The sequence below is a fragment of the Artemia sp. Qi Xiang Cuo genome, chromosome 9 (assembly GCF_049724085.1).
Source record: "Artemia sp. Qi Xiang Cuo chromosome 9, ASM4972408v1, whole genome shotgun sequence".
Taxonomy (NCBI): Eukaryota; Metazoa; Arthropoda; class Branchiopoda; order Anostraca; family Artemiidae; genus Artemia; species Artemia sp. Qi Xiang Cuo.
The window spans coordinates 76,780,995-76,807,132 of NC_142802.1; the positions used below are offsets into that span (position 1 = coordinate 76,780,995).

Below are 26,138 nucleotides of genomic sequence, written 5' to 3' on the forward strand. Positions count from 1 at the left end.
CCCTGCTCTGAAGGAAAAAAACTAATAAATAATACATTGTTCCTACATCGTTCTCTTATGCCCCCACGGCATAACTTAAAACCCTAGCCCTGAGGGTTATGGGGGAGTGTCCTCCACTTTACTTAGTCCTCGTTTCTTGTCTCGTTCTCGAGTGTCCCCGTTCTTTACTTAGGCAGCGCGATCGCGCTGTCTATGATTTATACAACAACTATCTATATAAACCTTATATACCCCCAGCGCATAACTTACAACCTTTGCAATGAGGGCTCGGATGGTTATCATCCTAAAAGACCTAATTTCCGGAACGTTCAACTATGTTGAACAAAATGGATATCTCAAAATTTTGATTGGATGTGTTTTGGAAAATGGTGGGCGTGAGAGGGGCGTTAGTCGTTATCCAATCACTTTTAACTATTAAAAAAGGCTCTAGCCGTTTCAATTGAATGATCCCTTTTGAAGTTTCTACGACTCTTTCAATAAAAAACTTTATATGCTCCAGGGCATAACTTAAAACCCTTGCACTGAGGGCTCTGAAGGGGTTATCATCCTAAAAGACCTAATTTACAGAACTTTCAACTACGTTGAACAAAATATATATCTCAAAATTATAATTCGATGTGTTTGGGAAAATGGTGGGCGTGAGACGGGCGTTATTCGCTATCCAATCACTTTCGACAATTAAGAAAGGCACTAGCCCTTTCAATTTCCAATTGAATGAATGAGCCCTTTCAAGTTTCTACGACAACGCTTTCAATTAAAACTCTATATGCCCCCAGAGCACAAATTACAACTCTTGCCCTGAGGGCTGTGGGGGGAGGGGCTGTCATGCTTAAAGACCTAATTTCCGAAACTTTCAACTAAGTTGAATAAAATGGCTATCTAAAAATTTTGATTGGATGTGTTTGGGTAAAAGGTGGGCGTGAGAGGGGGGTTAGTTGCCATCAAATCAATTTCGACTATTAAAGAGGATACTAGCCCTTTGAATTTCAAATCGAATGAGCCCTTTTTCAAGTTTCTATGACAAAGATTTCAATAAAAACCTTATATGCCCCCAGCGCATAACTTATAATCCTTGCCCTGAGGGTTGTGGGGGATTGTCCTCCTCAAAAACATATTTTCTATTTGGAAATCTACTACGCTGAACAAAATGGCTATCTCAATATTTTGATTGAAAGTGTTTGGGGGAATGATGGGCTTGGGCGGGGGGGGGGGGCTAGTTGCCCTCCAATCACTTTCGATTATTAAAAAGGGCACTAGCCTTTTGAATTTCCAATCGAATGAGCTTTTTTTGAAGTTGCTACGAGAACGCCTTCTTTAAAAATTGTATATGCCCCCAGGGCATAATTTAAAACCCTTGTCTTGAGGGCCGTGGGGGAGTTTCCTCCTCAAAAACATACTTTCTATCTGGAAATCAACTACGCTGAACAAAATGGCTATCTCAAAATTTTGATTGGATGTGTTTGGAAGAATGATGGCCGTGGGGGGGGGGCTAGTTGCCCTCCAATCGCTTTCGACTATTATAGGCAGTTTCATAGGCAGCGCGCTAGCGCTGCCTATGAGGTTCTCTGATAGGCTGAAGCTGATGGTGTGATTTTTATTAGGATTCTATGACTTTTAGGGGGTGTTTTCCCCTTTTTCTGAAAATCAGACTAAATTTTTGTCAGTCTTGTAGCCTCTTAATCGGTTGTCAAAATTGTTCTATAACTCTAATTGAAATCTATCAGGTAGTTTGAAATCAGTAATTTACGAATAATCCACGTCATCATGTTCACGTATGGTTTCTGACACTCTGGAGCATAAGCTCCAGATTGAGTTGTCAAAAATCTTTCCCAATTGAATTAAATCTAACTTTAAAAGGTTAGCAAAACTGTAGTCAACCTACAGTCGCCATTTGGTGTTTTTTTTTTTATCTGGTTTATTTCCAGTTTTCTCAAAAAAGTTATAACCCCTATGATTTCTAAACTTAAAATATTAATTAATTTTTGATTTCTTAAAGTTATAAAAGTGAAAACATTTAAAAGAATTTTTCAAACAGTTCGTAACGAACTGTAAGGAGCGACCCGGCTCAATGGTAAGCGAAACTGAAAAAGGGAATTTTGATACCAATAGATACATCAAAAGAATCAGATTTTAATGGTGATTTCAAATATATAAGTTCCATCAAGTTTGGTTATACCCATCAAAAGTTACGCGCCTGAGAAAATTTGGCTGATTTTAGAAAAAAGGGGGAAAGACCCCCTAAAAGTTATAGAACCTTAATGAAAATCACACCATCATATTCAGAGTATCAGAAAACTCTACTGTAGAGGTTTCAAGCACCTATCTACTAAAATATGGAATTTTGCATTTTTTGCCAGAAGAAAGATCACGGATGCGTGTTTTTTTTTTTTTTTTTTTTTTTTTTTTTTTTTTTTTTCAGGGGTGATCGTATCGACCCAGTGGTCCTAGAATGTTGTGGGAGGGCTCATTTGAATGGAAATCAAAAGTTCCAATGCCCTTTTTAAGTGACCAAAAAAATGGAGGGCAACTAGGCCCCCTCCCACGCACATTTTTTTCCCAAAGTCACCCGATCAAAATTTCCAGATAGCCATTTTGTTCAGCATGGTCGAAAATATGATAATTATGTCTTTTAGGATAACTTAATCCCCTGAAGTCCCCGGGGGAAGGGCTGAAAATTATGAACTTTACCATATGTTAACATATTGTATTGCTTATTGGGAAGTATACAGATGATTTCAGGGGGGATTTTTTCTAGTAGTTGGGGGACGGGGTTGGTCGGGTTTTTTGTGGGAGGATATTTCCATGAAGGAAGTTTTCATGGGGGAAGAGACATTGTTATGAAGGGGGCGCCGGATTTCCCAGCATTATTTAAAAAAAGATCAGAAATAAGATAAATAAAAAAACAAGTTTTCAACTGAAAGTAAGAAGCAACATCAAAACTTAAAACAATCAGAAATTATTATGCATATGATTGGGTTCGCTAGCTGGTCTATATCTCGCTCTTTACGCTAATAATTTGTTTTAGTAGTTTCATAAGAGCTATTTATTGTAATTGATCGCCTTTGTGATTAAGGGATCATATTTAAAGAATTGGAACACAATTCGAAATTTCGCGTAAAGAGCGAGGTATTGACTAGGGGGCGAACCCTTTAATATAAGTATAAAAATATATGAATATAGAAGTGCGTTACGTAAGTGAATTCGTAAGTTACGTATATTTATTACTAATAAAAACGTTCGTAAATAAAATTAAGCAAATTTCGAGAAAGCCATTTAACCAAATAAAAGTAAAATTAATATGAAAATTTTGTTGTAATTATTCATGTACGGTGAGTCAAGATCCAAACCTGCATTAATTCAAAAGCGTTCAAATATTAAATAAAAAAAAAACAAGTTTTTTTAAAACTGAAAGTAAGGAACGACGTTAAAACTTAAAACGAACAGAAATTATTCCATATATGGAAGGGGCTGTCCCCCCCCTTAACGCCTCGCTCTTTACGCTAAAGTTTGACTTTCTCACAACTGTATTTTTTTTAAACAATAAAAAACTTTAGCGCAAAGAGCGAGGCGTTGAGGAGGGGGCAGCCCCTTTCATATACCGAATAATTTCTGTTCGTTTTAAGTTTTAACGTCGTTCCTTACTTTCAGTTAAAAAAAACATTGTTTTTATTTATTTAATTCAGCAAAGTACAAATTATATTCTGGCTCTTAGTAATCATAGGGTTTAGAATCCTACTCAGATTAATTTCTGCTCGGTTTGAGTATGACTTATTTTAATTTCTGTTTGTTTTGGGTTTCATTTATTTATTAATACTGATTTGTTGTAGTTGTATGCTTGGTAGATTATTTGATTCTATTTTGTTCATTTTTGGTTTAGTGGAGTTCCTTACTTTTTTTTGAAAAATTTATTTTGTGCAAAAAGTTTTTTTTGATTAATTTCTGTTCGTTATATATTGATATAGTCTTTTTCAAGGAGAAAGTGTGAGCCTCTTCTGAAGTTAAACAACCCTCCCTTCCATAAAAACTTTTAATACCCTCTTGGCATAACTTACAACCCTTTCCCCTAGTCCCTGGGTTTGTTTAAACCGCAAAGGCCTTGTTTTATGACATTTAGACTGTTTTGAATAGAATGGTTGTCACAAATCTTCTATTAAACACATTTTGGGACAATACAAAGTGCGTGTAGGGGAGAGAGGGTAGCTACATTCCGATTACTTTGACTCTTAAAACGAGTAATATAACGTCTAATTAATAATCCAACGAGCCCCCATTAAAATATGTATAACCATAATTTCTAAGAGAAACCTATATGTCACCAGGGAAGAACTTATAGCCCGTGCCCTGCGGGCTGGGGGGATTTGTAATCCTCGAAGACATAATTTACAGACCTTTCTGATAGGCTTAACAAAATGGCTATATCAAAATTTTGACTGGAACTGTTTGAGGAAATAATAGGCGTGGAGGCAGACATTTGCCCTATGGTCACTTTCGACTAATAAAAAAGGCACTAGTCCTCTTAATTTTCAATCAAATGAGCCCTTTTTGAAGCTTCTATAACAAAAATTTCTATAAAAAAGTTTAATGCCCCAAAGGCATAACTTGCGACCCTTGTATTGAGGGTTATGGGGGGGGGGGGACGGTAGTCATCCTCAAAGACATAATTTCCAGACCTTCCAACCACGTTGAACAAAATCGTTTTCTGAAAATTTTGATTGGATGTGTTTGGGAAAATGGTGAGCGTGAGAGGGGCGTTAGTTACCCTCCAATCACTTTCGACTATTAAAAAGGGCACCAGCCGTCTCTATTTCCAATTGAATGGGCCCCTTTTGAAGTTTCTACGACAACGCTATCTATAAAAACCTTATATGCCCCCAGGGCATAACTTACAACCTTTGGCATCGGGGCTCTCGGGGGTTTGTCATCCTCAAAGACCTAATTTCCAGAACTTTCAATTATGTTGAACAAAATGGCTATCTCAAAACTTTTATTGAATCTTTTTGGGGAAAGGGTGGGCGTGAGAGGGGGGTTAGTTGCTCTCCATTCACTTTCGACCCTTAAAAAGGGCACTAGCTCTTTGAATTTGCAATCAAATGAGCCCTTTTTGAAGTTTCTACGACAAAACTTTCTATAAAAACCATATATGCCCCCAGGGCATAACTTACAACCCTTGCCCTTGGGGTTTTGGCGGGAGGGGGTTGTCATCCTTAAAGACCTAATTCAACCATGTTGAACAAAATGAATATCTCAAAATTTCGATTGGATGTGTTTGGGGAAATTGTGGGCCTGAGAGGGGATTTAGTTGTTCTTCAATCACCTACGACTATTAAAAAGGACTCTAGCCTTTTCAGTTTCCAATTGAATAAGCCCTTTTTGAAGTTTTTACGACAACTCCTTCTATAAAAACTTCATATGCCCCCAGGACATAACTTACAACCCAGTCCCTGAGGGTTGTGTGTGTGTGTGGGGGGGGGGGGGATTTGTCATCCTCAAAGACCTAATTTCCAGAACTTGCAACTATGTTGAAAAAAATGGCAATCTCAAATTCTTGACTGTATGTGTTTGGGGAAATGGTGGGCGTCAGAGAGGGGTTAGTTGCCTTCCAATTACTTTCAACTCATAAAAACTACAAAAGTCATTTGAATTCCCTATTCAAAAATCAGTTTTTGAAGTTCTATAACAACTCTTTCAGTAAGAACCTTATATGCCTCCAGGTCATACCTTACAACCCCCACACTGAGGGCTGTGGGGGGTGGGGGGTTGGTCATCCTTAAAGACCTAATTTCCAAAAACTTTCAACTATGTTAAACAAAATGACTATATCAAAATTTGATTTGATGTGTTTGGGGAAATGGTGGGCGTCAGAGAGGGGTTAGTTGCCCTCCAATCACTTTCGACTACTAAAAAGGGTACTAGCCATTTCAATTTCCAATCCAATAAGCTCTTTTTCAAGTTTCTACGACAAAAATTTCAATAAAAACCTTATATGGCCCCAAGGCATAACTTGCAAACCTTGCCCTGAAGACTGTGGGTTACATTTAACAAAATGGCTATCTCAAAATTTTGATTGGATGTGTTTGGGGAAATGGTGGGCGTGGAAGGGGTGTTAGTTGCCTTCATATCACTTTCGACTATTAAAAAGGACACTAACCATTTCAATTTCAAATCGAATGAGCCCATTTTGAAGTTTCTGCGACAACGCTTTCTATGAAAACCTGATATGCCCCCAGGGCATAACTTATAACCCTTGCCCTGAGGGCTGTGTGGGGTTTGTCATCCTCAAAGACCTATATTGGGACGTTATTGGGAAGTATACAGACGTTTCCATGAGGGATTTTTCTCGTGAGGGGGGGGGGGGTTCGAGGAGATCGTTACGTGGGAGGATATATCCATGGAGGATTTTTTTTATGGGGGAAGGGACATTTCTATGAAGGTGGCGCCGGATTCCCAGCATTATTTAAAAAGCCATCAGAAATTAAATAAAAAAACAAGTTTTTTCAAGTGAAAGTAAGGAACTTTAGCTTAAAGAGTGGTATATTGACTAGTGGGCGAACCCCTCTCATATACGTAATAATACCACCGTAGATGTAACCAGACATTTTGTTTTTGTGCTAAATGTCTCTGATTTAGCTCAAAAACCCACTTGGGCATGGAAAACCACTCTTTTTTTCCCACAAAGATTCGGCATCAGTCACTAAAATAATTCATGATTTTCTGTCATGAAAATAGAACTTAATTAATCAGTGGAACGTTACTTCAGTAGAATCCTAAGTTAGATCCTACAATGCCAACTTGATTGACATAAAAAACCCTGCTTTCAGGGTAGTTTTGAAATTTGGGCCTAGAAAACACTCTTTCATTTGCTTTGTTCCCCTAGGTCTTCAAGAAAATCCTTACTAAATGTTTTCTCCTTACTTTCAGCTGAAAAACTCTGTTTTTTTCTATAATTTAATTTCTGACCGTTTACAAATTTTTAAAATATATCCAAATTTTAACTGGATATCTTTGGGAAAAAAAGGCTTGGGAGGGGGGTCTAATCTAATATGCTGATTCTGATGATTTAATCTTCGTTAAGATTGCTTGACTTTTTGGGGGAGTTTCCCCTCTTTTTTGAAAATCAGGCAAAATTTCTCAGGCTCATAACTCTTGAAAGGCAACATTAAACTTTTATTTATTTGGAATCAGCATAAAAAACCAGTTCTTTTGATGTATAAATTGTTATCAAATTCCTTCTGGGAGTTTTGGTTACTGTTGGACCGGGTTGTTCCTTACTTACAATTCGTGAGCATGGACTGTTTGCCAGTTCAACTCGGGGGGTATCCCGATATTCATACACCTGTTTATTAAATGTTCCTACTACTTTCTAGGGAGTGAGTCAAAATCCTGTTTTTTTGAAGCAAGCTGAAACAACATTAAAAGAATGGGAAGTTATGCCAGGATTTTATTCGCATATTTTTGTAAGTAGTTTCCGTTTTTGATAAAGTAAGTTTATCAGTGAATTGATGTTTTTGTTTATCCTCCTTCCTTCTGTTGAAAAGTAGGGTCTTATAAATTGTTTGAATGTTAGCTTTTAAATCAAGAACGTAATTACCTTGTCTTAACAGGACTAGTTCTGACCACAAAATTTCCCCTCTTTAGAATTCTGGGGGGGGGCTCAGGCCCAAGCCTTCAACATAATATTTTTTTTCCTATTTAAGATTATTGGCTTTTTGGTTAAGACTGTTTAGCCCTCGTCCTTTTTCTCCACCTTGAAGCGGAGTGTTCTGGATAATCCTTGTAAGGGTGTGGTCGACTTGCCTTTTAACTGAGGATGGTAGTTTGCGGTGTTTGAGGCATTGTAACAAATTATTTTGAAAAGTATACTCTGTTGGTGTCAGCCCATTACATTGAAATATGTAATTGTCAATGTGTTGATTTTCTATGTTGCATAAACTAGAACTTTTAATTTCCGCTCGAATGGGCCCTGTCCCAATATTCTAGGACCACTGGGTCGATACGATCACCCCTAAAAAAAAAAATCATGCATCATGATCTTTCATCTGGCAAAAAATTCAAAATTCCACATTTTTGCAGATTGGAGCTTGAAACCTTTACAGTCGGGTTCTCTGATACGCTGAATCTGATGGTGTGATTTTCATTGAGATCACTTGACTTTTAAGGGTTGTTTCCCCCTTCTTTCGAAAATCAGAAAAATTTTCTCAGGCTCGTAGTCTTTGATGGGTAACACTAAAGCTAATGAAAATTATGTATTTGAAATCAGCATAAAAAGCTAATTCTTTTGATATATTTATTGGTATCAAAATTCCGTTTTTTAGAGTTTCGGTTGCTATTGAGCCGGGTCGCTTCTCACTTACTGTTCGTTACCACGAACTGTTTGTAATCCTGCAAGTTGATGTCATTCGATTCTGAACAGATCCTATGGAAAATTTTGGAATGAGATGTGGTAGGAAATGGGGATACATTTGTTTTTTTGTTATAGCTGCCTCTGATAATCTATATCAAGAGATATCTCTTAGGGGGATTGGTCGCCTACTTGGTTCGTCAGAATTTCGGAATTGTTTTAGCAGTTCCATCTGCACACACTATCCATAATACCCGAGGGGATAACAAGTAACAATATACTGGGGGTACGTCTTTATACCCTGGCACGTTAAATTCCTATAATGCATACGCAATCACCTGCTTTTTACTTTTCACAGTCGGACATTGTTGGTATCTGAAGGGGACTGGGGAGGGGAGTGGTGATGGTCACGCTAGCTGCTACCCCCCCCCCATTGCTAGAAGGCCAGTAATTCCTCAAAAGTATAACCATAGGGGATATTTGGAAATTTTTCTTAAAAAATAGCAGATTTTCAGTTCTCTGGTGTGAAAATTTAGTAGGCTTACTTTATTAGGAGAGATTAAAGTCTACATATGCATTTATCTGGTACCCCATAGAAAGAAGTCTTCATCACATGGATTATGTTATGTTATTCATTTTCTTTGACATCATTATTGTGTTCATTTTCAATTGTATCATTATTGTATCATTATTGAAATTGATACAATAATGACCCTTGTTCGTCTTTGCAACAAGTTCTCCTCGTATTTTAAATTCCTGACAAATTTTTTCCTTCATATCATGGGCTTATCCATGGGCACTGTCTTGTCTCCTTATTTGGCAAATTTTTACAAAGATTTCATAGAACAGTCTGCTTTGAATAGTTTCCACTTAAAACACTCTATCTGGTTTCGTTTCGTTGATGATATCCTTTCTGTTTGTGAACATGGACAAGACTCTCTAAGAGATTTTTTGGCCCATTTGAACTCATTTGATTCGAATCTCCAGTTCACAATGGAACTCGAAGATTCAGGTAAGCTGCCTTTCTTGGATGTTTTGATTATAAAAACTACTCCTAGCCTTGAATTTTCTATATAAAGAAAGCCGACTCATAATGATTGATATCTACATTTCTCTTCGCATCACCCTCCTTCTGTGAAAAGAGGGGTAATAATCTCTTTAGTCGACAGAGTTTTAAAAATTTGTTCCCGTAATCATATAAATTCTGAATTAAACTATGTCAAGGATATTCTTTTCTGCAATGGTTACCCAATCAAACTTATTGAAAGTATCATAGATAAACGATTAAAAAAGGGAGCTCGTTCCCTTTGATTCAGTTACTCCGGCAATTGAGAAAAAAACTTTCATCACTTTACCGTACATCCCGAAACTTGGCGATAAACTTGGAAAAATTTAAAAAACACAATCTCTCTGTTTCTTTCAAAAGTGAGCAAAATGTTGAATATTTTTCAACTCAGGAAAAGATAAAACTGACCATGTACTGGGTAGTGGTGTCTACAGAATCCCGTGTTCATGTGGGAAATTTTACATTGGTAGGACCCATCAACAACTCGGTGAACGTTTGCATGAACACAAAATTTCAATAGATAAGTCCCTGAGATTAAAAAATAACAATGACAACTTTGATTCGGCATTGGCTTCGTATATTTTCGTAAATCCGACCCATCTCGTTCTTTTTGACGAGGCAACCTTAATATCCACAGTAAATGGCCTACTACGAACTTTTAAAGAGGTAATTGAGATTAAAAAAATACATGAACCAAAATTTAGCAATAAACAGAGATACTGGAAATATGTCATTAAGCCAGTTAAGACAGTTTAATTTTGAAGTACTCAATCAAGATTTTCAACTCGTATAACTTGAAAAAAACCTATTTGCACATCAAATGATGAACGAATTTGTAGGCCAGCCAAAGCAATAACAAAACAAAGGATTATTCCCCAATTATCTTGGTAGTTTTCTTTTTCATTGATTCCAATCTGGTTCTTATTTAGTTTCTGTTCTGTCGTTGATAAGTAAACTACAAAAGGTTTGATTTTCGTTGGTTTCTTTTTCTTTTCTTTCTTTTTTGCACTGAGGACGACTCGGCGGAGGTCCTTGTCGAAATATTTGCTTAGTTCTTCTTCTTCATGGTTTGCCACTGGCTGACAAAACCCTCGTTTTTACACCTTTTTTATTTTATTTTTCATTTTGTTATTTTCTTTCCTCTCTGAGTTTCATTTGTCAATTTCTTGGTTGACATAATTTATTAGATGTAAATTATTTTTGCTTTGCTTTAGTAGACTTTAAGATAAACACCATTTCAACTTGGAGTAGTGTTCATTTAGTCATTTCCTTTTATGATCTACATTGTTTTCTGCGCACCATTAGGAAATCAGTTTCCTATGTATACTCCTACAATTTATGTTTTTTGAACCCATGGCTCATTGCCAATATGGAACTTTAATTAATATGTTTTTTCAGGAAGTGATATCTAATCGTAACTTGGATGTTAGTGTCAGATGGCTTGCTGCTGTTACGTTGAAAAATGGCATCGAAAGATATTGGCGGAAATCCGCGCCGCAGTAAGTTGTAGATTTAAACCTTTCCTCAGACTTGAAACTCTTCTTTGAAGAGCTTCTCTGGCCACACCAGTAAAAAAAAAAAAAAAAAAAAAAAAAAAAAAAAACTGGCACTTCTAATTAACAGTTTACGTTATCTATTCTTTTAATTTATATTTTCATTTCTTATATATATTCACCAGAGGCCAGCCTAGTGCGGGAGTGATCTAACAACGTCCAATACCAAAATATATGTCAGCATTTACACAGAGAAGTCTTTCATCTTTGCCCATCATTGTTCGGTACAGTATGAAGTTTCTGAGCCCCCCCCCCCCCTTGAAGCTTCGACATATTGCAATCAAGTCATAATTCAGAAGAGTAAAAGAAATTTGACTCCTAAGCCTTGTCGTGAACGGAAAATCCTATCAGAAATTTCAACTATATCTACTCTCTTTAAACGAGCAGTAATTGTGTATGTATGTATTTGTTTCTCGAAAACGGCTTCATAATTGTTTTTGGGAAAAATGTCACCCTAACATTTTCTGGCTTAAAAAAATGGTTTAGATTGGTCACGAGTTTGGGAAAATTTGTTTAGACCCTTATTTAAAAAAAAAAAAAAAAAAAAAAAAACAGATTTCATATTACTGACACCCAATTCATATGCGTTTAAATGACAACTTAATCCATTTTTTTTCCCCAGAAATGGTCGTATTATTAAGGGTATTTATGACGCATGCGAAACTGTACAGGATGATGAATGATTCCAAACAGCTAAAGCAAAAGGCATGGAACAAGCGACTGCGAGAATGACATTGAATTGCAAACGAGAATGTTGAACAGCGAAATCGGTTGTTGGAAGACAAATTAAAATTACAACGGAATGAACGACTATGTTATTTTAGCATCTGTGAAGGATAAAAAGGAAGGAAGAATTAAATTCATGTCAGAATTTCTCAATTTAATTGAAACTACTGAATTGCCACCCTATAACTTAAACTAAAGAATAATACGATAATTATGCTAATGTGTAACTTTGATATTTCAGAGGGTATATGCAATGGAACATGCCAGGTTGCTACTGAATTATATAACAGCGTAATTAGAACAAAAACATAATTACTGGGGAAAAGCTGGAAAAGAAGTTTTTGGTATCTATGACGTCATGCAAAATTAAATAAGATGATGAATGAATCCGAATAGCTAAATGGAAAAACATTGGAAAAAATTTATGAGGTAATAGGGGCGTTTTTTAACTCATCAATGTGCTAAGATCTTTCATCTTTAGTCAGAAAACGCTTAAAAGTGAAATCTTTGAACAAAGATCTTATATCTTTGGTCGTTTTTGTGCAAACGTCTTTCATCATTCTGCTCTGATCAGCGGTCTGAGAACAATGGTGAGTAGATCATCAAAGTTCTCTCATCATTGTTCTATATGGGAGAACAGTGGTGGTCTTCACACTTTTTGCTGACATCAGTGAGCTGTAAGATCTTAGAACAAAGATGAGTTAAAAAACGATAATATTTGCAGAAAGATGTAAGATCTTAATGTAAGATCTTAGTGCTAAAAAACGGGCCTAATAATGAACAGAAATGAGGCATAACGAGAATCACATTGAATTACAAACAAAAATGGTGCACAACGAAATCTGCTTTTACAAGACAAATCACAATGGAATGAAGGAGCGTGTTATTTTAGCGTCTGTGAAGGATATTTTAGCGTCTAGGTAGGAGGAATTGAATTCACGCCAGAAATTTGTAATTCAATTGAAATTGCTGATTTGGCACCCAAATGACTTAAATCTAAAGAATAACACAATATGAATGATAATGTGTAGTTTATATATTTCAGAAGGTATATGCAATGGAACATGCCTGGTTGTTATTGAATTATATGATTATGTAATTGACATAAAAATATAATTACCGGGAAAAAGCCGAAAAAGAATCTTTGTTGGTATCTAGAGCTTTACGTGAAATTATTTAAGATGACGAATGAATCCAAACAGCTAAGACAGAAAGCATGGAAACAATATCTGAGGTAATAATGAACGAAAACGAAGCACAACCGGATCTGCGGCTAGAAGACATGCGACACACAACCGTCACAACGATTCACAAATAAAAAGGATGGACAACGAAATCTGCGGTTATAAGATAAGCGACAGCAAGGATCACATCGATTAGTAAACGACATGTGTATAAAATGTATGATACTGTGAAAATATAAACAGGAGTGAGGAATTGAGTTCTCGCTCGAATTTCTTGTATCAATTGAAGTTGCTGATTTGCCATTTAATTTAATTGGATGGTTTAACTTAAAACCAAAGAATAAAAATGTAATTATGCTATTGTGGAATTTACATATTGCAGAGGGTATGTGCAATGAAACAACTGGTTTTTGGCTGAGTTACCGGTGGGAAAAATGATGGAAAAAAACTTCACATTAATCGGCAGTCAAAAGAGAAGTGACAGCAAGAATCACATGAATACAATCCTACTGTTTTTTCAAGTGCCAGGGACCGAGCTTTTTCTCAAAAGCGTCTTCATAACTTTTTCTGAAAATTGGCACATAATGGTTTCCTGGCCTGAAAAAAAAAATCTAGCTGGGTCACGACTTTGGTAAAATTTCGTTTAGAGCCTTATTTTGGGAAAAATTTCATATAAATGGTGTCACGTTCATATTCATTTAAAGAGCAGTTTACTTAATTTTTTCCAGGGTTGGCCTTATCGTTTTTGGTATCTATGAGGCATGCGAAATTACACAAGAGGACAAATAACTCCGAAAAGCTAAACCAAAAGGCACGGAATAAGTGACAGCGAGAAACACATTGAGTGGCAAACCAAAAGGCTGCACAACGAAATTAGTGGTTAAAAGTCAAGTCAAAATGACAATGGAATGAAGGAAAGTGTTATTTTAGTGTCTGTGAAAGATAAACAGGAAAGAGGAATTGAATTCATGCCAGAATTTCATAATTCAATTGAAATTGCTGATTTGACACCTTATTACTTAAAAATAAAGAATAGCACAACATTTATGCTAATGTGTAATTTAGATATTTCAGAGAATATATGCAAAGGAACATTCCTGGTTGCTACTGAATTATGTAACACCGTAATAAAAGCACAAATATAATCACTGGGGAGAAGCTGGACAAGCAGTCTTTTTTATTTTTATAACGTCATACGAAAATATATATGATGATTACTGAGTCCAAAGAGCTAAAGCAAAAGGCATGGGAAACAATTTCTGAGGTAATAATGAAAAAAATGAAGCAGAACGAGATCTATGGTTAGAAGAAATGCGACAACAAGCATCACAACGAATCATAAATGGAAATTATGGACTACAAAATCTGTGGTTAGAAGGTAATTGTCAGCGAGGATCATATCGAATCGTAAACTAAATCTGCGGTTTGAAGAGAAGCAACAGCTAGAATCACAATGAATCTCAGGAGAATGCAATTTCTATAAAATGTATGATTCTATGAAGGATAAACAGGATGGAGGAAATAAATTCACGCTAGAAGTTCTTAATTCATTTTAAATTGCTGATTTGCCGACACATGACTTAAAATTAAAGGGTAACACGATAATTATGCTAATGAGTAATTTGAGAATCACATATATATATATATATGTCTGTCACGTGCCGAGTGCCAGGGCCCGAGCGAAGCTCTGGTTTTTAGTACAATATACATGCATATATACATATATACCTGCAACGAGTTTGTCATAGCGGGGATGACGCTAGTTTTTTTTTGTGCTCAAGATAGTAGGTATTTTTTTCTTTGGCAATTAATTTTGTTGATTATTCTTTTATGTATAAAACGTCTTAACTTATTTGATAAATGCTCTTTTGATCTAACGGGTTTCTGTTCATCTTTGACATTGGTGTCTAGCCTACTGCTATAACTTTGTAGTTTGTTCTTTTGTCTTTCTGGCGATTTTCTTTTGATACGTTTGAATGAATTTTATGTTCTCTCATTCTAGTGGTATGTCCGAAACAGAAAAAGCTAGAATACGACCTAGTATGCTTTCATTAATTGGGGAGCCCATTACTCAAATTGCTACACAACTGAGTGTGTTAATTGGGAAGATAGCAAGGTAAGAAGAATTTTTATAGAGTTCCTTCAAATCTCAATAATTCGTCAATACTCACTGTAATCTCCTATATTCTGGACTTTTTCGGTCTTTTGCTGGTTTCCGACCACTCTGGAGTAAGTTCCTATGGAATAAGTTCCTGCAGCTGGTTATAATGCGTCTCTAGTGGAATTTACTTGAGCCCTTGCACAAGGAAGCTTCCACGGGGCACCTAGTCTGGAATTAAGCTTGCTCGAAAATTAAAACAGGGCAAAATCATTTGAACATTAAATATAACCCATGCTTAAAATACATACCTAAACAATACTGGACACGAACTCGAAAGGAAAATTTTAAACTATACACGCCCTTTTCGGGTACTTCTATTCTTGAAGCACTATCCGGCACGCACTTCTATTTGTTGAAGAGACGGGACCTATGAAAGTGGCATATATCCACACCCTTAATATCTTATGACACTGCAGACCAAGACGAACTCGCAGTGTTTTATAACATGGAGGCAAGATCAATAACGTGGAAGTTCGAACGCATGTGTACTAAAAAAAACGCCACCTAACCTGGTTTGGTCTTGTATGTTGAAGGGCACATAGCGCTTTCACCAAAGAGGCAATGAATACTGACTCGGTAGAAGAAGAAGATGCGAGAAGGGCAAATTAAGAGCTGGCTCTGCAAAAAAATTGTGTGGATGCTTTTATGTATGTAATTGAATCGAATTTTCCTAATCATAAACACAAATATGCTCACACAATCAGCAACCTTGAGTGCACTCATGAACAAAACTAAAAGTGTTTTGTCTCAAAAAGTAAAAAATGAGGTTCTAGCACCTTTTTAAAAGGAACTAAAAAAAGAAATAACATTTCCATCGGTCCCGCCCTGCTCAACAATGCTCTGATTTTTTTCTGTCTGAAAAAAAATTAAAAAAAGAAATTTTTTTTCTTAAATTGAATGCAATGGCGCTAATTTGGGGGGGGGGCTGCTCCCCTAGATTTTTTTTGCTACAAGATATATCTGGAGCTGGTTTGAGGCGTTTGACACCGTTGTGAAGACAGGGCACATAATGGCTGGAAACCAATAGATAAAAAGCTGAATATTGATCAGTGTGGGACTCAGTCGTCTACCACATCATAGCGTTAAGGAGATCTGAAGAGCCTCTGTCCTGAAAAAGTACAAGAACTAAGTAACTTTTTCGGGAGTTCCCCCCGCAAAACCAGCTAAAATTAAACAAAGAAGCCAATACACATCTATATTTATTCTGTCAGTAATTTTTACATTCAACATTCGATTAAGCTAATGATTTTCAGTTGGGTCGTATCAGTAAATTCAGGAGTATCAACTTTTTCCATGATATTGTTTTGCTTCTAGACTCCTGAAGTCTACCAAGAGTCCAGGGTTTCCAAGAATCAATAAGAACCTCACGTTCCCCTCCTCATGATCGATTGCCAGGAAAATATGAAAAACTATTGACAAAAGTTTTAACTTTGGTTGCTTTGTGCTGTAGACTTCCGAGTTAAGTCATCTGCACTTCTGAGAAAAACATATTAAAAACTATGAAATTTGAAGTTTAATGATTAGATTGTGCAGAAAATCAAAAAGAAAAGTTATACCAAAGAAAAAAAAGTTAGGATTTCAGCAATATAGTTTGAGGAATAGCTCATTCCAAATACATAGAATTAAATTTTATTTATTTTTTATCAGTTTTGCTCGAAACTGTGCAAGGAACTTAACGGAATAAAGGATATTGCTTAATGTACCTTTTTTTATTACAATTAGAGAATGACACATCAATTTTACGCATTATGTTCGCATTATGATTACGCATATTACGCATTTACGCATTATATATTACCCATTTACGCATTATGATTGTTGGTTGCTGTGTGGTACCTTAAATACGAGATGGAATTATATACAGTTGAGGTCTTCAGTTCGGCGATAAATAAAGTAACCTGATGATGGTAAAAATTTAGAATTGTGGCTCTTGACAAGGAGACATGTTAAGAAAACAATTCTTACTTTAAAATACGTATAATGATCGTAGTTAACACATTATCCAAGGGGAGAACCTTTATCATCACGTCTTTACATTAAAAATCCTTCTTTTTCCAGCTTAAAAGAAAAAGTTTACAATAAATCAGCATGCTGAGATCCAATGCGTAAATCTTTTGAAATTGCCGCTAGAAATTCCCAAACAAATTGTTTTATAGATAGCGCTATCCCGGCCGTTGTTAGTATTTTGCTAATGCTAATGCTAATTTTGCCATGCTAATTTTGTATTTTCGCCACTGCTCGTTAAAAAAAAACAATATTTTCGCCACTGCTCATTAAAAAAAAACGGAATAAGAACGCTAACTATAGAATAATTTATTTGGCAACTCATAGTGGCAATTTCAAAAGAAATACGCATTCCGTTTTAAAATGGAGAATATTGTAATTTTTTTCTTTTAAGCTGGAAAAAGAAGGATTTATAGAGGAAAGACTTGATGATAAAGGTTCTCCCCTTGGATAATATGTTAACTAGGATCATTACACATATTTTAAAGTAACAATTGTTTTCTTAACATGTCTCCTTATCAAGAGCCACAATTCTAAACTTATACACTGACGAATTTTTGCCGTCATATTGGCTACCCTACACGCGTCTCCTTGATTAGAAACGATCCAGCTCGTTTGGTTTAAGGTGACATGTTTAAGCTTGAACAGACGTTTTCGCTTTCTTTACAAATGATTATAATATTAATAATTAATAAATGAAAATAGACAAGCCTGTAACAATGAGTAAAGATTCTTATTAAGGCGGTAAACTAAATATATGAAATTATGAATCCCAATATTTTGTCTCACATCTGGAAGCCTTGTATAAGAGGGAAACATAGATTAAAAAGCTACTGAAAGATGCAAGAATATATAAAGTAGTTTTCAGAAAATTAATAGTCAGTCAATTTTCTAAAATACACATCTATAAATTTGACAGGTTAATGGGAATCAGAATAATATATATTGCTTGGAACACATTAGAATAAACATAGGGAAACTGTAAACAGAAAGACTAATACAAAAAATAATGGAATTAGATAAAAATTTGCTTACCCAAAAGTGTTCAGCACTTACCCAAAGGAGTGCTGCCTAGTTAGGTCATAATACGGCACAAAAATCTGGTTTATCCTGTTTTATTGCCAGTTCTAATAATGACTTGACATATTTTTTTCTTGTTCTATAATTGTTTGTGCATGTATTTGTATTGGACTTGTTTCTTTTGCTATTTTAGCAAATAAAGTATACCGTATTCTGTTTTAATGCTTTTGGTTTGTTCATTCTCAGAATTTCCAGTTTTATTTTACAGATATGACTGTTCCACACGACTGGCGAGGGCTACTGCCTGCTCTTATAGTAGGAATTCAAAATAAAGATATTTTATTCGAAGATTAGCGCATTGGACCCTCATCATGCTATCAAATTTCCCTCCTATGGTGGGTACTCATCCCTTTGATTGTAGTACTCTCCTCCCTGTTATTACGTACATTAGGCCAAATGCGGAATACGCTTGCCTGCTATGGCATCCTGGCCCCACCTCGACGTGAACTGATAAACTCGGGAGTATCCAAAAGTGAACGTGCAAAATAATTTTGGGAACCAAGTATATGACTTATGAGGATAGTCTCTGGGTACTGTGTCTACGGGTCCTTAAAACAAGAATAGGCTACATGACCTGATGATGAATTTTGACTTCAAATGGCTCTCGTCTGTATGTCACCAAATTATTTTTCCTGTCATTGTGTGTCAGGTTTACGACTGAAACTCTGTAACAGATAATTTGACACATCAGTTGATCTTCAAAAGCTAAGCCTGCTTCCTGATATTTCGACTCAACGATACTTTTTTTTTATTTCTAAGCAACTTTGTGATTAATTTCAGTCCAGAGGTTTTTTTTAAGTGGATTAAAATGCAATTGACAATCCGATGGCAGGTGTTTTTATGGAGAAAAAATTAGTTGTTTATTTGTTTATATGGATATATAGACACTCCGTAGTCAGCTACATAATTTGCTTTTATGTCGTTTTAATCAGTCGTACCCTAACTGGGGCTACACATTTTGTCTAATTTTATATTTACCAAATTTACTTTTGGATACTGCTGAAGAAGGGTGCTCTCGAAAACGGGAATTATGATGTATGTCTTCCAGTCATCAGGGAAGCAATGATGTATTCAGATTTTGATAGCTAAAGTCGTGGAGCTTGCTATAAGCTGTTTCATTGAGGACTTTTAAGGAGCTCTGCTGTTTTTTTTCTTTTATCTACTTCAATGTTTTAAGTACATATTCTGTTTTACAGGTATGACGTCCCACATGACTGGCCAGAGCTACTGCCTGCTCTTATAGTAGGGATTCAAAGCGAAGATAGTTTAATTCAAGAGCGTGCCTTGTTTACTCTCCATCATGTCATTAAATCACTTGCTTCTAAAAGACTTGCTGGTGATAGGAAATCTTTTCAAAACCTTGCTGACCAACTGCTTGTTCCTATGTTAGAAGCATGGAATCTTTTTTTAGATACAACAGTCTTACAGGTCCGGTTGTTTTTTTGTTATAACATTTATATTCATAGGGTTCAAAACCTTGGTAAGCCTAGACTATATTAAGTACAAATACCTCAATATAGCCAATAGATTAATTTTATTGTATGAATTTTATAATCCTGTTAATGTGCGTATTTCCGTAGTAATCGAAGTGCCTTAGAACCCTTGACTTTTGTCGTATTAAGAGTACTAAACAAATAGAAAATAAATGCGAATTATTTGAATAAAAGCAAAATCCAGAGAAACTGGAGATTTCTGGAGCAGGGGAGATGTGCTGACGTTTTTTTTTACATTAATCTTTATTTATGTTGGCAAGGCTGCCTGTACACAGGGGGATATGAGGGAATCGAACACCTTTTCTGGAAAATTATGGCATCAAAATGCATTTTTTTAAAAACATTTTGGGTCCGTGGCTCACTTTTGTAGCTTTGACATCGTCCACGACACCGTCAAAAATCTTTGTATTTTCTTGTATTTAGATTATTGGTACCTTAATAAAGGTGAGACAGTATTTTTAATTATATACATCAACAAATTTTGTTGGTATATAGGCTACATGAAGTGTCCTTAACCTATCTGATTGCATAATGTGCCAAGAATGCCTCAGATGTACATGACTTTATCTTGATATCTTGCTCTCCACGTTTAATGGTAAGCTACGATGCTTCTTATTAATAAATTTTTCCACAATCGTATCGAAGATGTGTGTTCACTGACCAGTGTGTTAGTCACCATAAACTGAATGGTCCGTTATATATTAATTAAATAAAAAAAACAAGTTTTTTAAACTGAAAGTAAGGAGCGACATTAAAACTTAAAACGAACAGAAATTATTCCGTATATGAAAGGGGCTGTCCCCTCCTCAACGCCTCGCTCTTTACGCTAAAGTTTTTTATTGTTTTAAAAAATAAAGTTGTGAGACAGAGTCAAACTTTAGTGTAAAGAGCGACGCTTTAAGGAGGGGACAGCCCCTTTCATATACGGAATAATTTCTGTTCGTTTTAAGTTTTAATGTCGTTCCTTACTTTCAGTTTAAGAAACGTGTTTTTTTTTTATTTAATTTCTGATCGTTTTTTAGTTAATGAAGATTTTATTTTGGCTCACCGTCATTGAATAAGTAAACAAAACTTGCATAAAAATTTTACTTTTCTTTTGCTAAATGGCTGTCTCTAAATTTGGCTCTGACGTTATTTACAAATTAACTTACGTAACGAACTTCTATATTCGTATATTTTTCTTCTGGCTAAAAATACAAAGTTGCAGTTTTTTGCAGATATGAGCTTGAAACCAATTTAATAGGGTTTTTTGATACGCTGAATCTGACGCTGTGATTTTCATTAAAGTTCTTTCACTTGTAGGGGATGTGTCCCCCCTCTTTAAGAAATAAGGTAAATTTTATCGAGCTTGTGGCTTTTATCGAGTAATACTACATTTAATACAATTTGTATATTAATAATCATAATTAAAAGCCCCTTGTTTTGATACATATTTGACGTCAAAATTTCGCTTTATAAAGTTTCGATTACTATTGAGCCGTATCGATTGTTTTTTTTATTGTTTTTTTTAATACATATATGTTATTGCGTATTTGAGGGGGTTCTCCCCTTAGTCAATACCACGCTCTTTACGTTAAAAGTTAAGTTTTTTTTAAATTCACAAACCCCTGAATCACAAAGGTCGTTTAATTAGAATAGATAGCTCTTTTGAAAGCACTAAAAAAAACTGTAGTGTAAAGAGCGAGGTGAACCCCCTCATATACGTAATAATTTCTGTTCGTTTTAAGTTCTATTGTTGCTTCTTACTTTCAGTTGAAAAAACTTTTTTTTTTTAAATTTAATTTCTGATCGTTTTTTAAATAATGCTTGGAAATCCGGTGCCCCCTTCATAGAAATGTCCCTTACCCCAAAGAAATATCCTCCTCGGAAAGATTCTCCCGAGTAACCCCCGCCTCCAGCCCCCTCCCCCTACCAGAAAAAATCCTTCCTGAAAATGTCTGTATACTTCCCAGTAACCAATACAATATGTAAGCAATGGGCAAAGTTCATAACTTGCAGCCCTTCCCCTAGGAACTGGGATTAAATCATCCTAAAATACATATTTATTTAATTTTCGACTATGCTGGACAAAATGGCTATCTTAACGTTTTAATTGGGTGATTTTGAGAAAAAAATGAGCTTGAGAGGGGGCCTAGTTGCCCTCCATTTTTTTGGACACTGAAAAATGACACTAGAACTTTTAATTTCCGTTCCAATGAGCCATCGTACGATATTCTAGGACCACTGGGTCAATACAATTACCCCTGAAAAAAAAAAAAAAAAAAAAAAAAAAAAAAAAAAAACACGCATCCATGATCTTTCTTCTGGCAAAAAATGAAAATTCCACATTTTTGTAGATAGGAGCTTGAAATCTCTACAGTAGGGTTCTCTGATACGCTGAATATGATGGAGTGATTTTCATTAAGGTTCTATAACTTTTAGGGGGTCTTTCCCCCTTTTTTCGAAAATCAGCCAAATTTTCTCAGGCGCGTAACTTTTGATGGGTAAGATTAGACTTGATGAAACTTATATTTTGAAATCAGAATAATAAGCTAAATCTTTGGATGTATCTATTGATACCAAAATTCCGTTTTTAAAAGTTTCGGTTACTATTGAGCCGAGTCGCTCCTTGCTTACAGTTCAGGACAACGAACTGTTTGATAATTACCACAGTAAAGTGATGAATAGACTCTCCTTCGGATCTCAAGGCTTTGGGATCATCTTAGTATGTGGCAACGATGAAAATTAGGTTGACTATTGTTAATTGCAGTTTTTGAATGGGAGGTTCACAGTTTGCTTCTCAAAATATAATATTTTGAATGGGAGTTCACAGTTTGCTTCTCAAAATATAATATTTTGAATTGGAGGTTCAAGTGTCTAATTCTAAATGCTAATGAGAAATGGGATTCTTTTTTGTTTACGGGTTTTACAGAATGAACAAAAATAAGGGAATCGACGGTAATTATTTAAATCGGGAAGTTATGTCTATAAAGTTGTTTTTATATTTGTTATGATTCTCTTTAAGCTGTTTTTGTTTGTTTGTTTATGAATAAAAAATTGTGGTAGGTTACTGTAAAAACATGATATCGACATGCCTCGAGCCAAATGTGCCCTGACACTAAGCTACGATGATATGACCTTTCTAAACTTATATAATAGTCCCGCCAACAGACTCTTTATAACAGCCTTCTTTTTAATGTAGCTTTGTTGTCGAGAGTAACCTTTAAAAAGATTTGTATATTTTAAAACAACTGTAGAATATAGTTGATATAGATATCAGATTGGAATGTAACAGTCTCCCCTCCTAGACTTGGGCCAGGTAGATGATTCGAGTGTCCTGGATAAAAATGTTGACGAAATGGATAAATTTTCGAATGTTTTGAGAGTTCAGGGTGCTAGAAGAGGTTTGAAGATTACTGTTTTAAAGACTAAGTCGTTCAAATTAGGAGCCAATAAGGATGAAGACTGGATATTAGAAAACAAGAAAGCATACCTTGTATACTGAAAACTGTGTACCATGTATCATGAAAGTTACCGAGGGGGATAGCTTCAATTATCTGAGCATGACTATTTGTAAGGATCATGTGATGAGGATGTAAAAAGTAGAATAGCCAAGAAACAGGATATTTTTCTAGTTGGAAGTAGTTTAGAAAATTGAGAAGATAGGTCTCAGAACTAAGATTACGATGCTAGAACGGTAATGACAGCTGCCAAGCAGTGCTACGAAACGTGTGTCCTTCGAAAGGGTGTGAAAATGCGTTTGATTTTTAACGGGAGAATTGCCAATGTCGAGTCACATTTTGGGGATGATGAATCATAGACGATAAAAATGCATATTCTGGCAATCCACGTGGGTTGAAACAAAAGCCGGTCATCTTCAAATGGGTGGGAAGAGGTCATAAATAAGAATATAAACAAAATAGGAAGTTCAAGGAAGTAAAACCTGAAGCTCTGAAGAGAATGGAATAGAGGAGGAGCTCTCGCAACTGTGTTCGCTTTAGTTGTAGCGATAAGTTGTCAGTAGAAGTAGTTTAGAATACAGGTATGAAATATTTGTATCAGCCGCTTTACCTATTAGCTGTTTGTGGGTCGCAATTGTCTTTCCTGACACCTAATCCTTTGGGCAATTGATTAAGCTAATATCTACAAAACTAGTTTAGTATCAACCATCGAAATATTTCACGTCCCCCAATCCTATCCCCGTATTTTTTTTCTAAAGCTGAAATTGGACTACATTAAGGGATTACAAATATTACAATAAGACTTTTAACAGAGATTTGATACAACTCATTATTGGTTTTGATTATATTGCGTCGGGTCTGCATTTGATTTTGATTCTATTTTTTGGTGCGTATCAACTTTTATTGGGATCGTTTAGTTATTGGGATCGTCGATAATTAAGCCGAAGTTAAAAATGGTCCATCACCAGTACAACAGAGGTTTTTGGAAATTCGATGTTAGTGCGTATCAACTAACATATAGTGCGTATCAACTACGTTTTGGCTTGTGTACTTGCGTATGGAGGTGTTTTTTTTTTGTGTTTTATGATGGATATGGCGAAGTTGGTCTCTAAAATTATTATTTGATGCTTGATGGCAAACCAGTTATCTATAATTTTGTCATTAATCCTTAGTTTTCGTGAGCGTCCTTGTGACTGAAAAATAAGATAGTGTTAAAGAGAGTGGGGGAGAGCTGTTGAGAGGAAAAGGGAGGGACGGAAGAAATAGACATAGAGGTAAAGAGGAAAAAATGTTTTTTTCAAAAAGGGCTGTATCTTAAGGCAGGGAAAGCCAATTCTCTCCCCCTCCTTCTGTGTCCATCCCTTTCCCATTATAATCTGTATCTTTTTGGTGTGACTTTTCTTGATTCTGTCAAATATTGATCTTCCTTTTATTCTTTTCTCATGTTTAGGTTCGTGAAAAGCAAGATGCTGCCCAAGAAACTATAGGAAAATCAATTATTTGCACTAAAATTTTGCGAAAGCTTGTGGTGCAAGGTGTGCGTGAACCCTTAAGAGACCCTCGTATATGCAGGTTTGCTGAGGTTTTATTTGAAAAGATAAAAACGCTTCTTGAGATAAGTACGAGTCACTTTTTATCTCTTCTTTTTACATTCTGTAGTGTTAATCGGTTGTTCTACTCCATTATAGTAAATAGAGTAAATAAATAAATATTTCAAATTGGCGAAAGATTATGTAAAAAAACAAAACAATTACTATTTAAAATATAAAATATACGGAGAATATTTCATCTTCGAAGAAAATGAATAAGTGCCTAAGTTATGGTTTCTATTGATAATTAATGGAAAAACATGCCAAAAGTCTTAATCAAAACTATCATGAGAAAATGATTGTTTTTATGTTGAATTTATTCTAATTCGCCATGGATTATTATCTATCAGACTTTTTATTTGAATTGAGGCTCTTCCCCGAGGCTCTTCCGCAAACTCGCGATAATATAGGATTGGAGGTCAAAGCGTATTTTTTTAGCAACAACCCCCCCCCCCAAATGGCTGCAAGTGGCTTAAACCGAAGCAAATAATACCTTAAAATATCTTTGTGGATTAATTGCTGAAATAGACTCGGAAATTACCTTTTAAATATCTGATCTCTTTTGGATTCTGGTATCACAATTTGAAAACATATAGTCGCTGGCAGGAAAGGGAACAGACAAAAAGTGGAATGCAAAACTTGTGATACAAAACTTGGAACTAACAAAAAATAACACTTAGCAGACATTTTACGTTGACAAAAATATAGAGTGTCTGAAAAGTATTTCTTTGACTACGAAAATTACTGCTATTTCCTAAACTAATTAATTTTTGCTAAACAATTTTTTTTTTTGCTAAAGGTTCATTAATGTAGTGTAGAAAAATGGACTAGGGTATCACAATTTGAAAACATCTGGTAAATGGTAATGGTCTTGAGTAGCACTGTGAGCATTCATGAAATGTTGTGCATTAGGGTTTATGTTCCTTGTGTATATTTTTTTAAATCTTATTTTCTGAAGTCCTGCTGGTTTTAGTTTCTCAGCGTAAGCTGATAATTTTGCCGTCATTTGATAGCTGAAATTCAGCTTTATCCATCTACCGAACTATATTTTTAGAAATTTTTTTGATTTTTTTAGATTGAAAAAATGGTTGAAAACCGTTGAAAAAGAGAATTTTTTTTCCATTTTTACGTAAGTTTAGATCATTGTCCAAAAAAACTTTAGTAATTAGTAGAATAAAGATAAGACAGAAAAAGGGGTAGACCTTGAAGAAATTACAACAAAAATGATTTTCATACCATTCAACAGAGGAAAACGCGCTTATTAACATTTCTAAAATTGGCATCGCTACTCCTATGCGAAATGAATTAAATTTACCCTTAAAGAAAAAAAATGTCTACTTTGTGATAACATAGAAAAAAACATATGTTTTTTAATTTAAAAGTTTTAGTTTTATTTTTTTTTAGTTATGTTTTTTTTTTAGTTTAACATATGTGATAACATAGAAAAGAAATGTCTACTTTGTAGTTATTGGGATCGTAGATAATAAAGCCGAAGGTAAAAATA

The 26,138-nt window shown here is 35.3% G+C and overlaps 1 protein-coding gene across 1 annotated transcript in view; it reads left to right on the top strand.

Annotated features, from left to right (window-relative positions):
• Impbeta11 (importin beta11) overlaps nt 1-26,138 on the top strand; it is a 127,375-nt gene that overhangs the window by 25,636 nt on the left and 75,601 nt on the right. Inside the window, exons 2-6 of the mRNA XM_089094189.1 lie at nt 7,365-7,454; nt 10,803-10,903; nt 14,870-14,983; nt 19,309-19,540; nt 24,496-24,664. Of these exons, the coding sequence (XP_088950315.1) occupies nt 7,365-7,454; nt 10,803-10,903; nt 14,870-14,983; nt 19,309-19,540; nt 24,496-24,664 (706 nt within the window). The remainder of the gene's footprint in view (nt 1-7,364; nt 7,455-10,802; nt 10,904-14,869; nt 14,984-19,308; nt 19,541-24,495; nt 24,665-26,138) is intronic.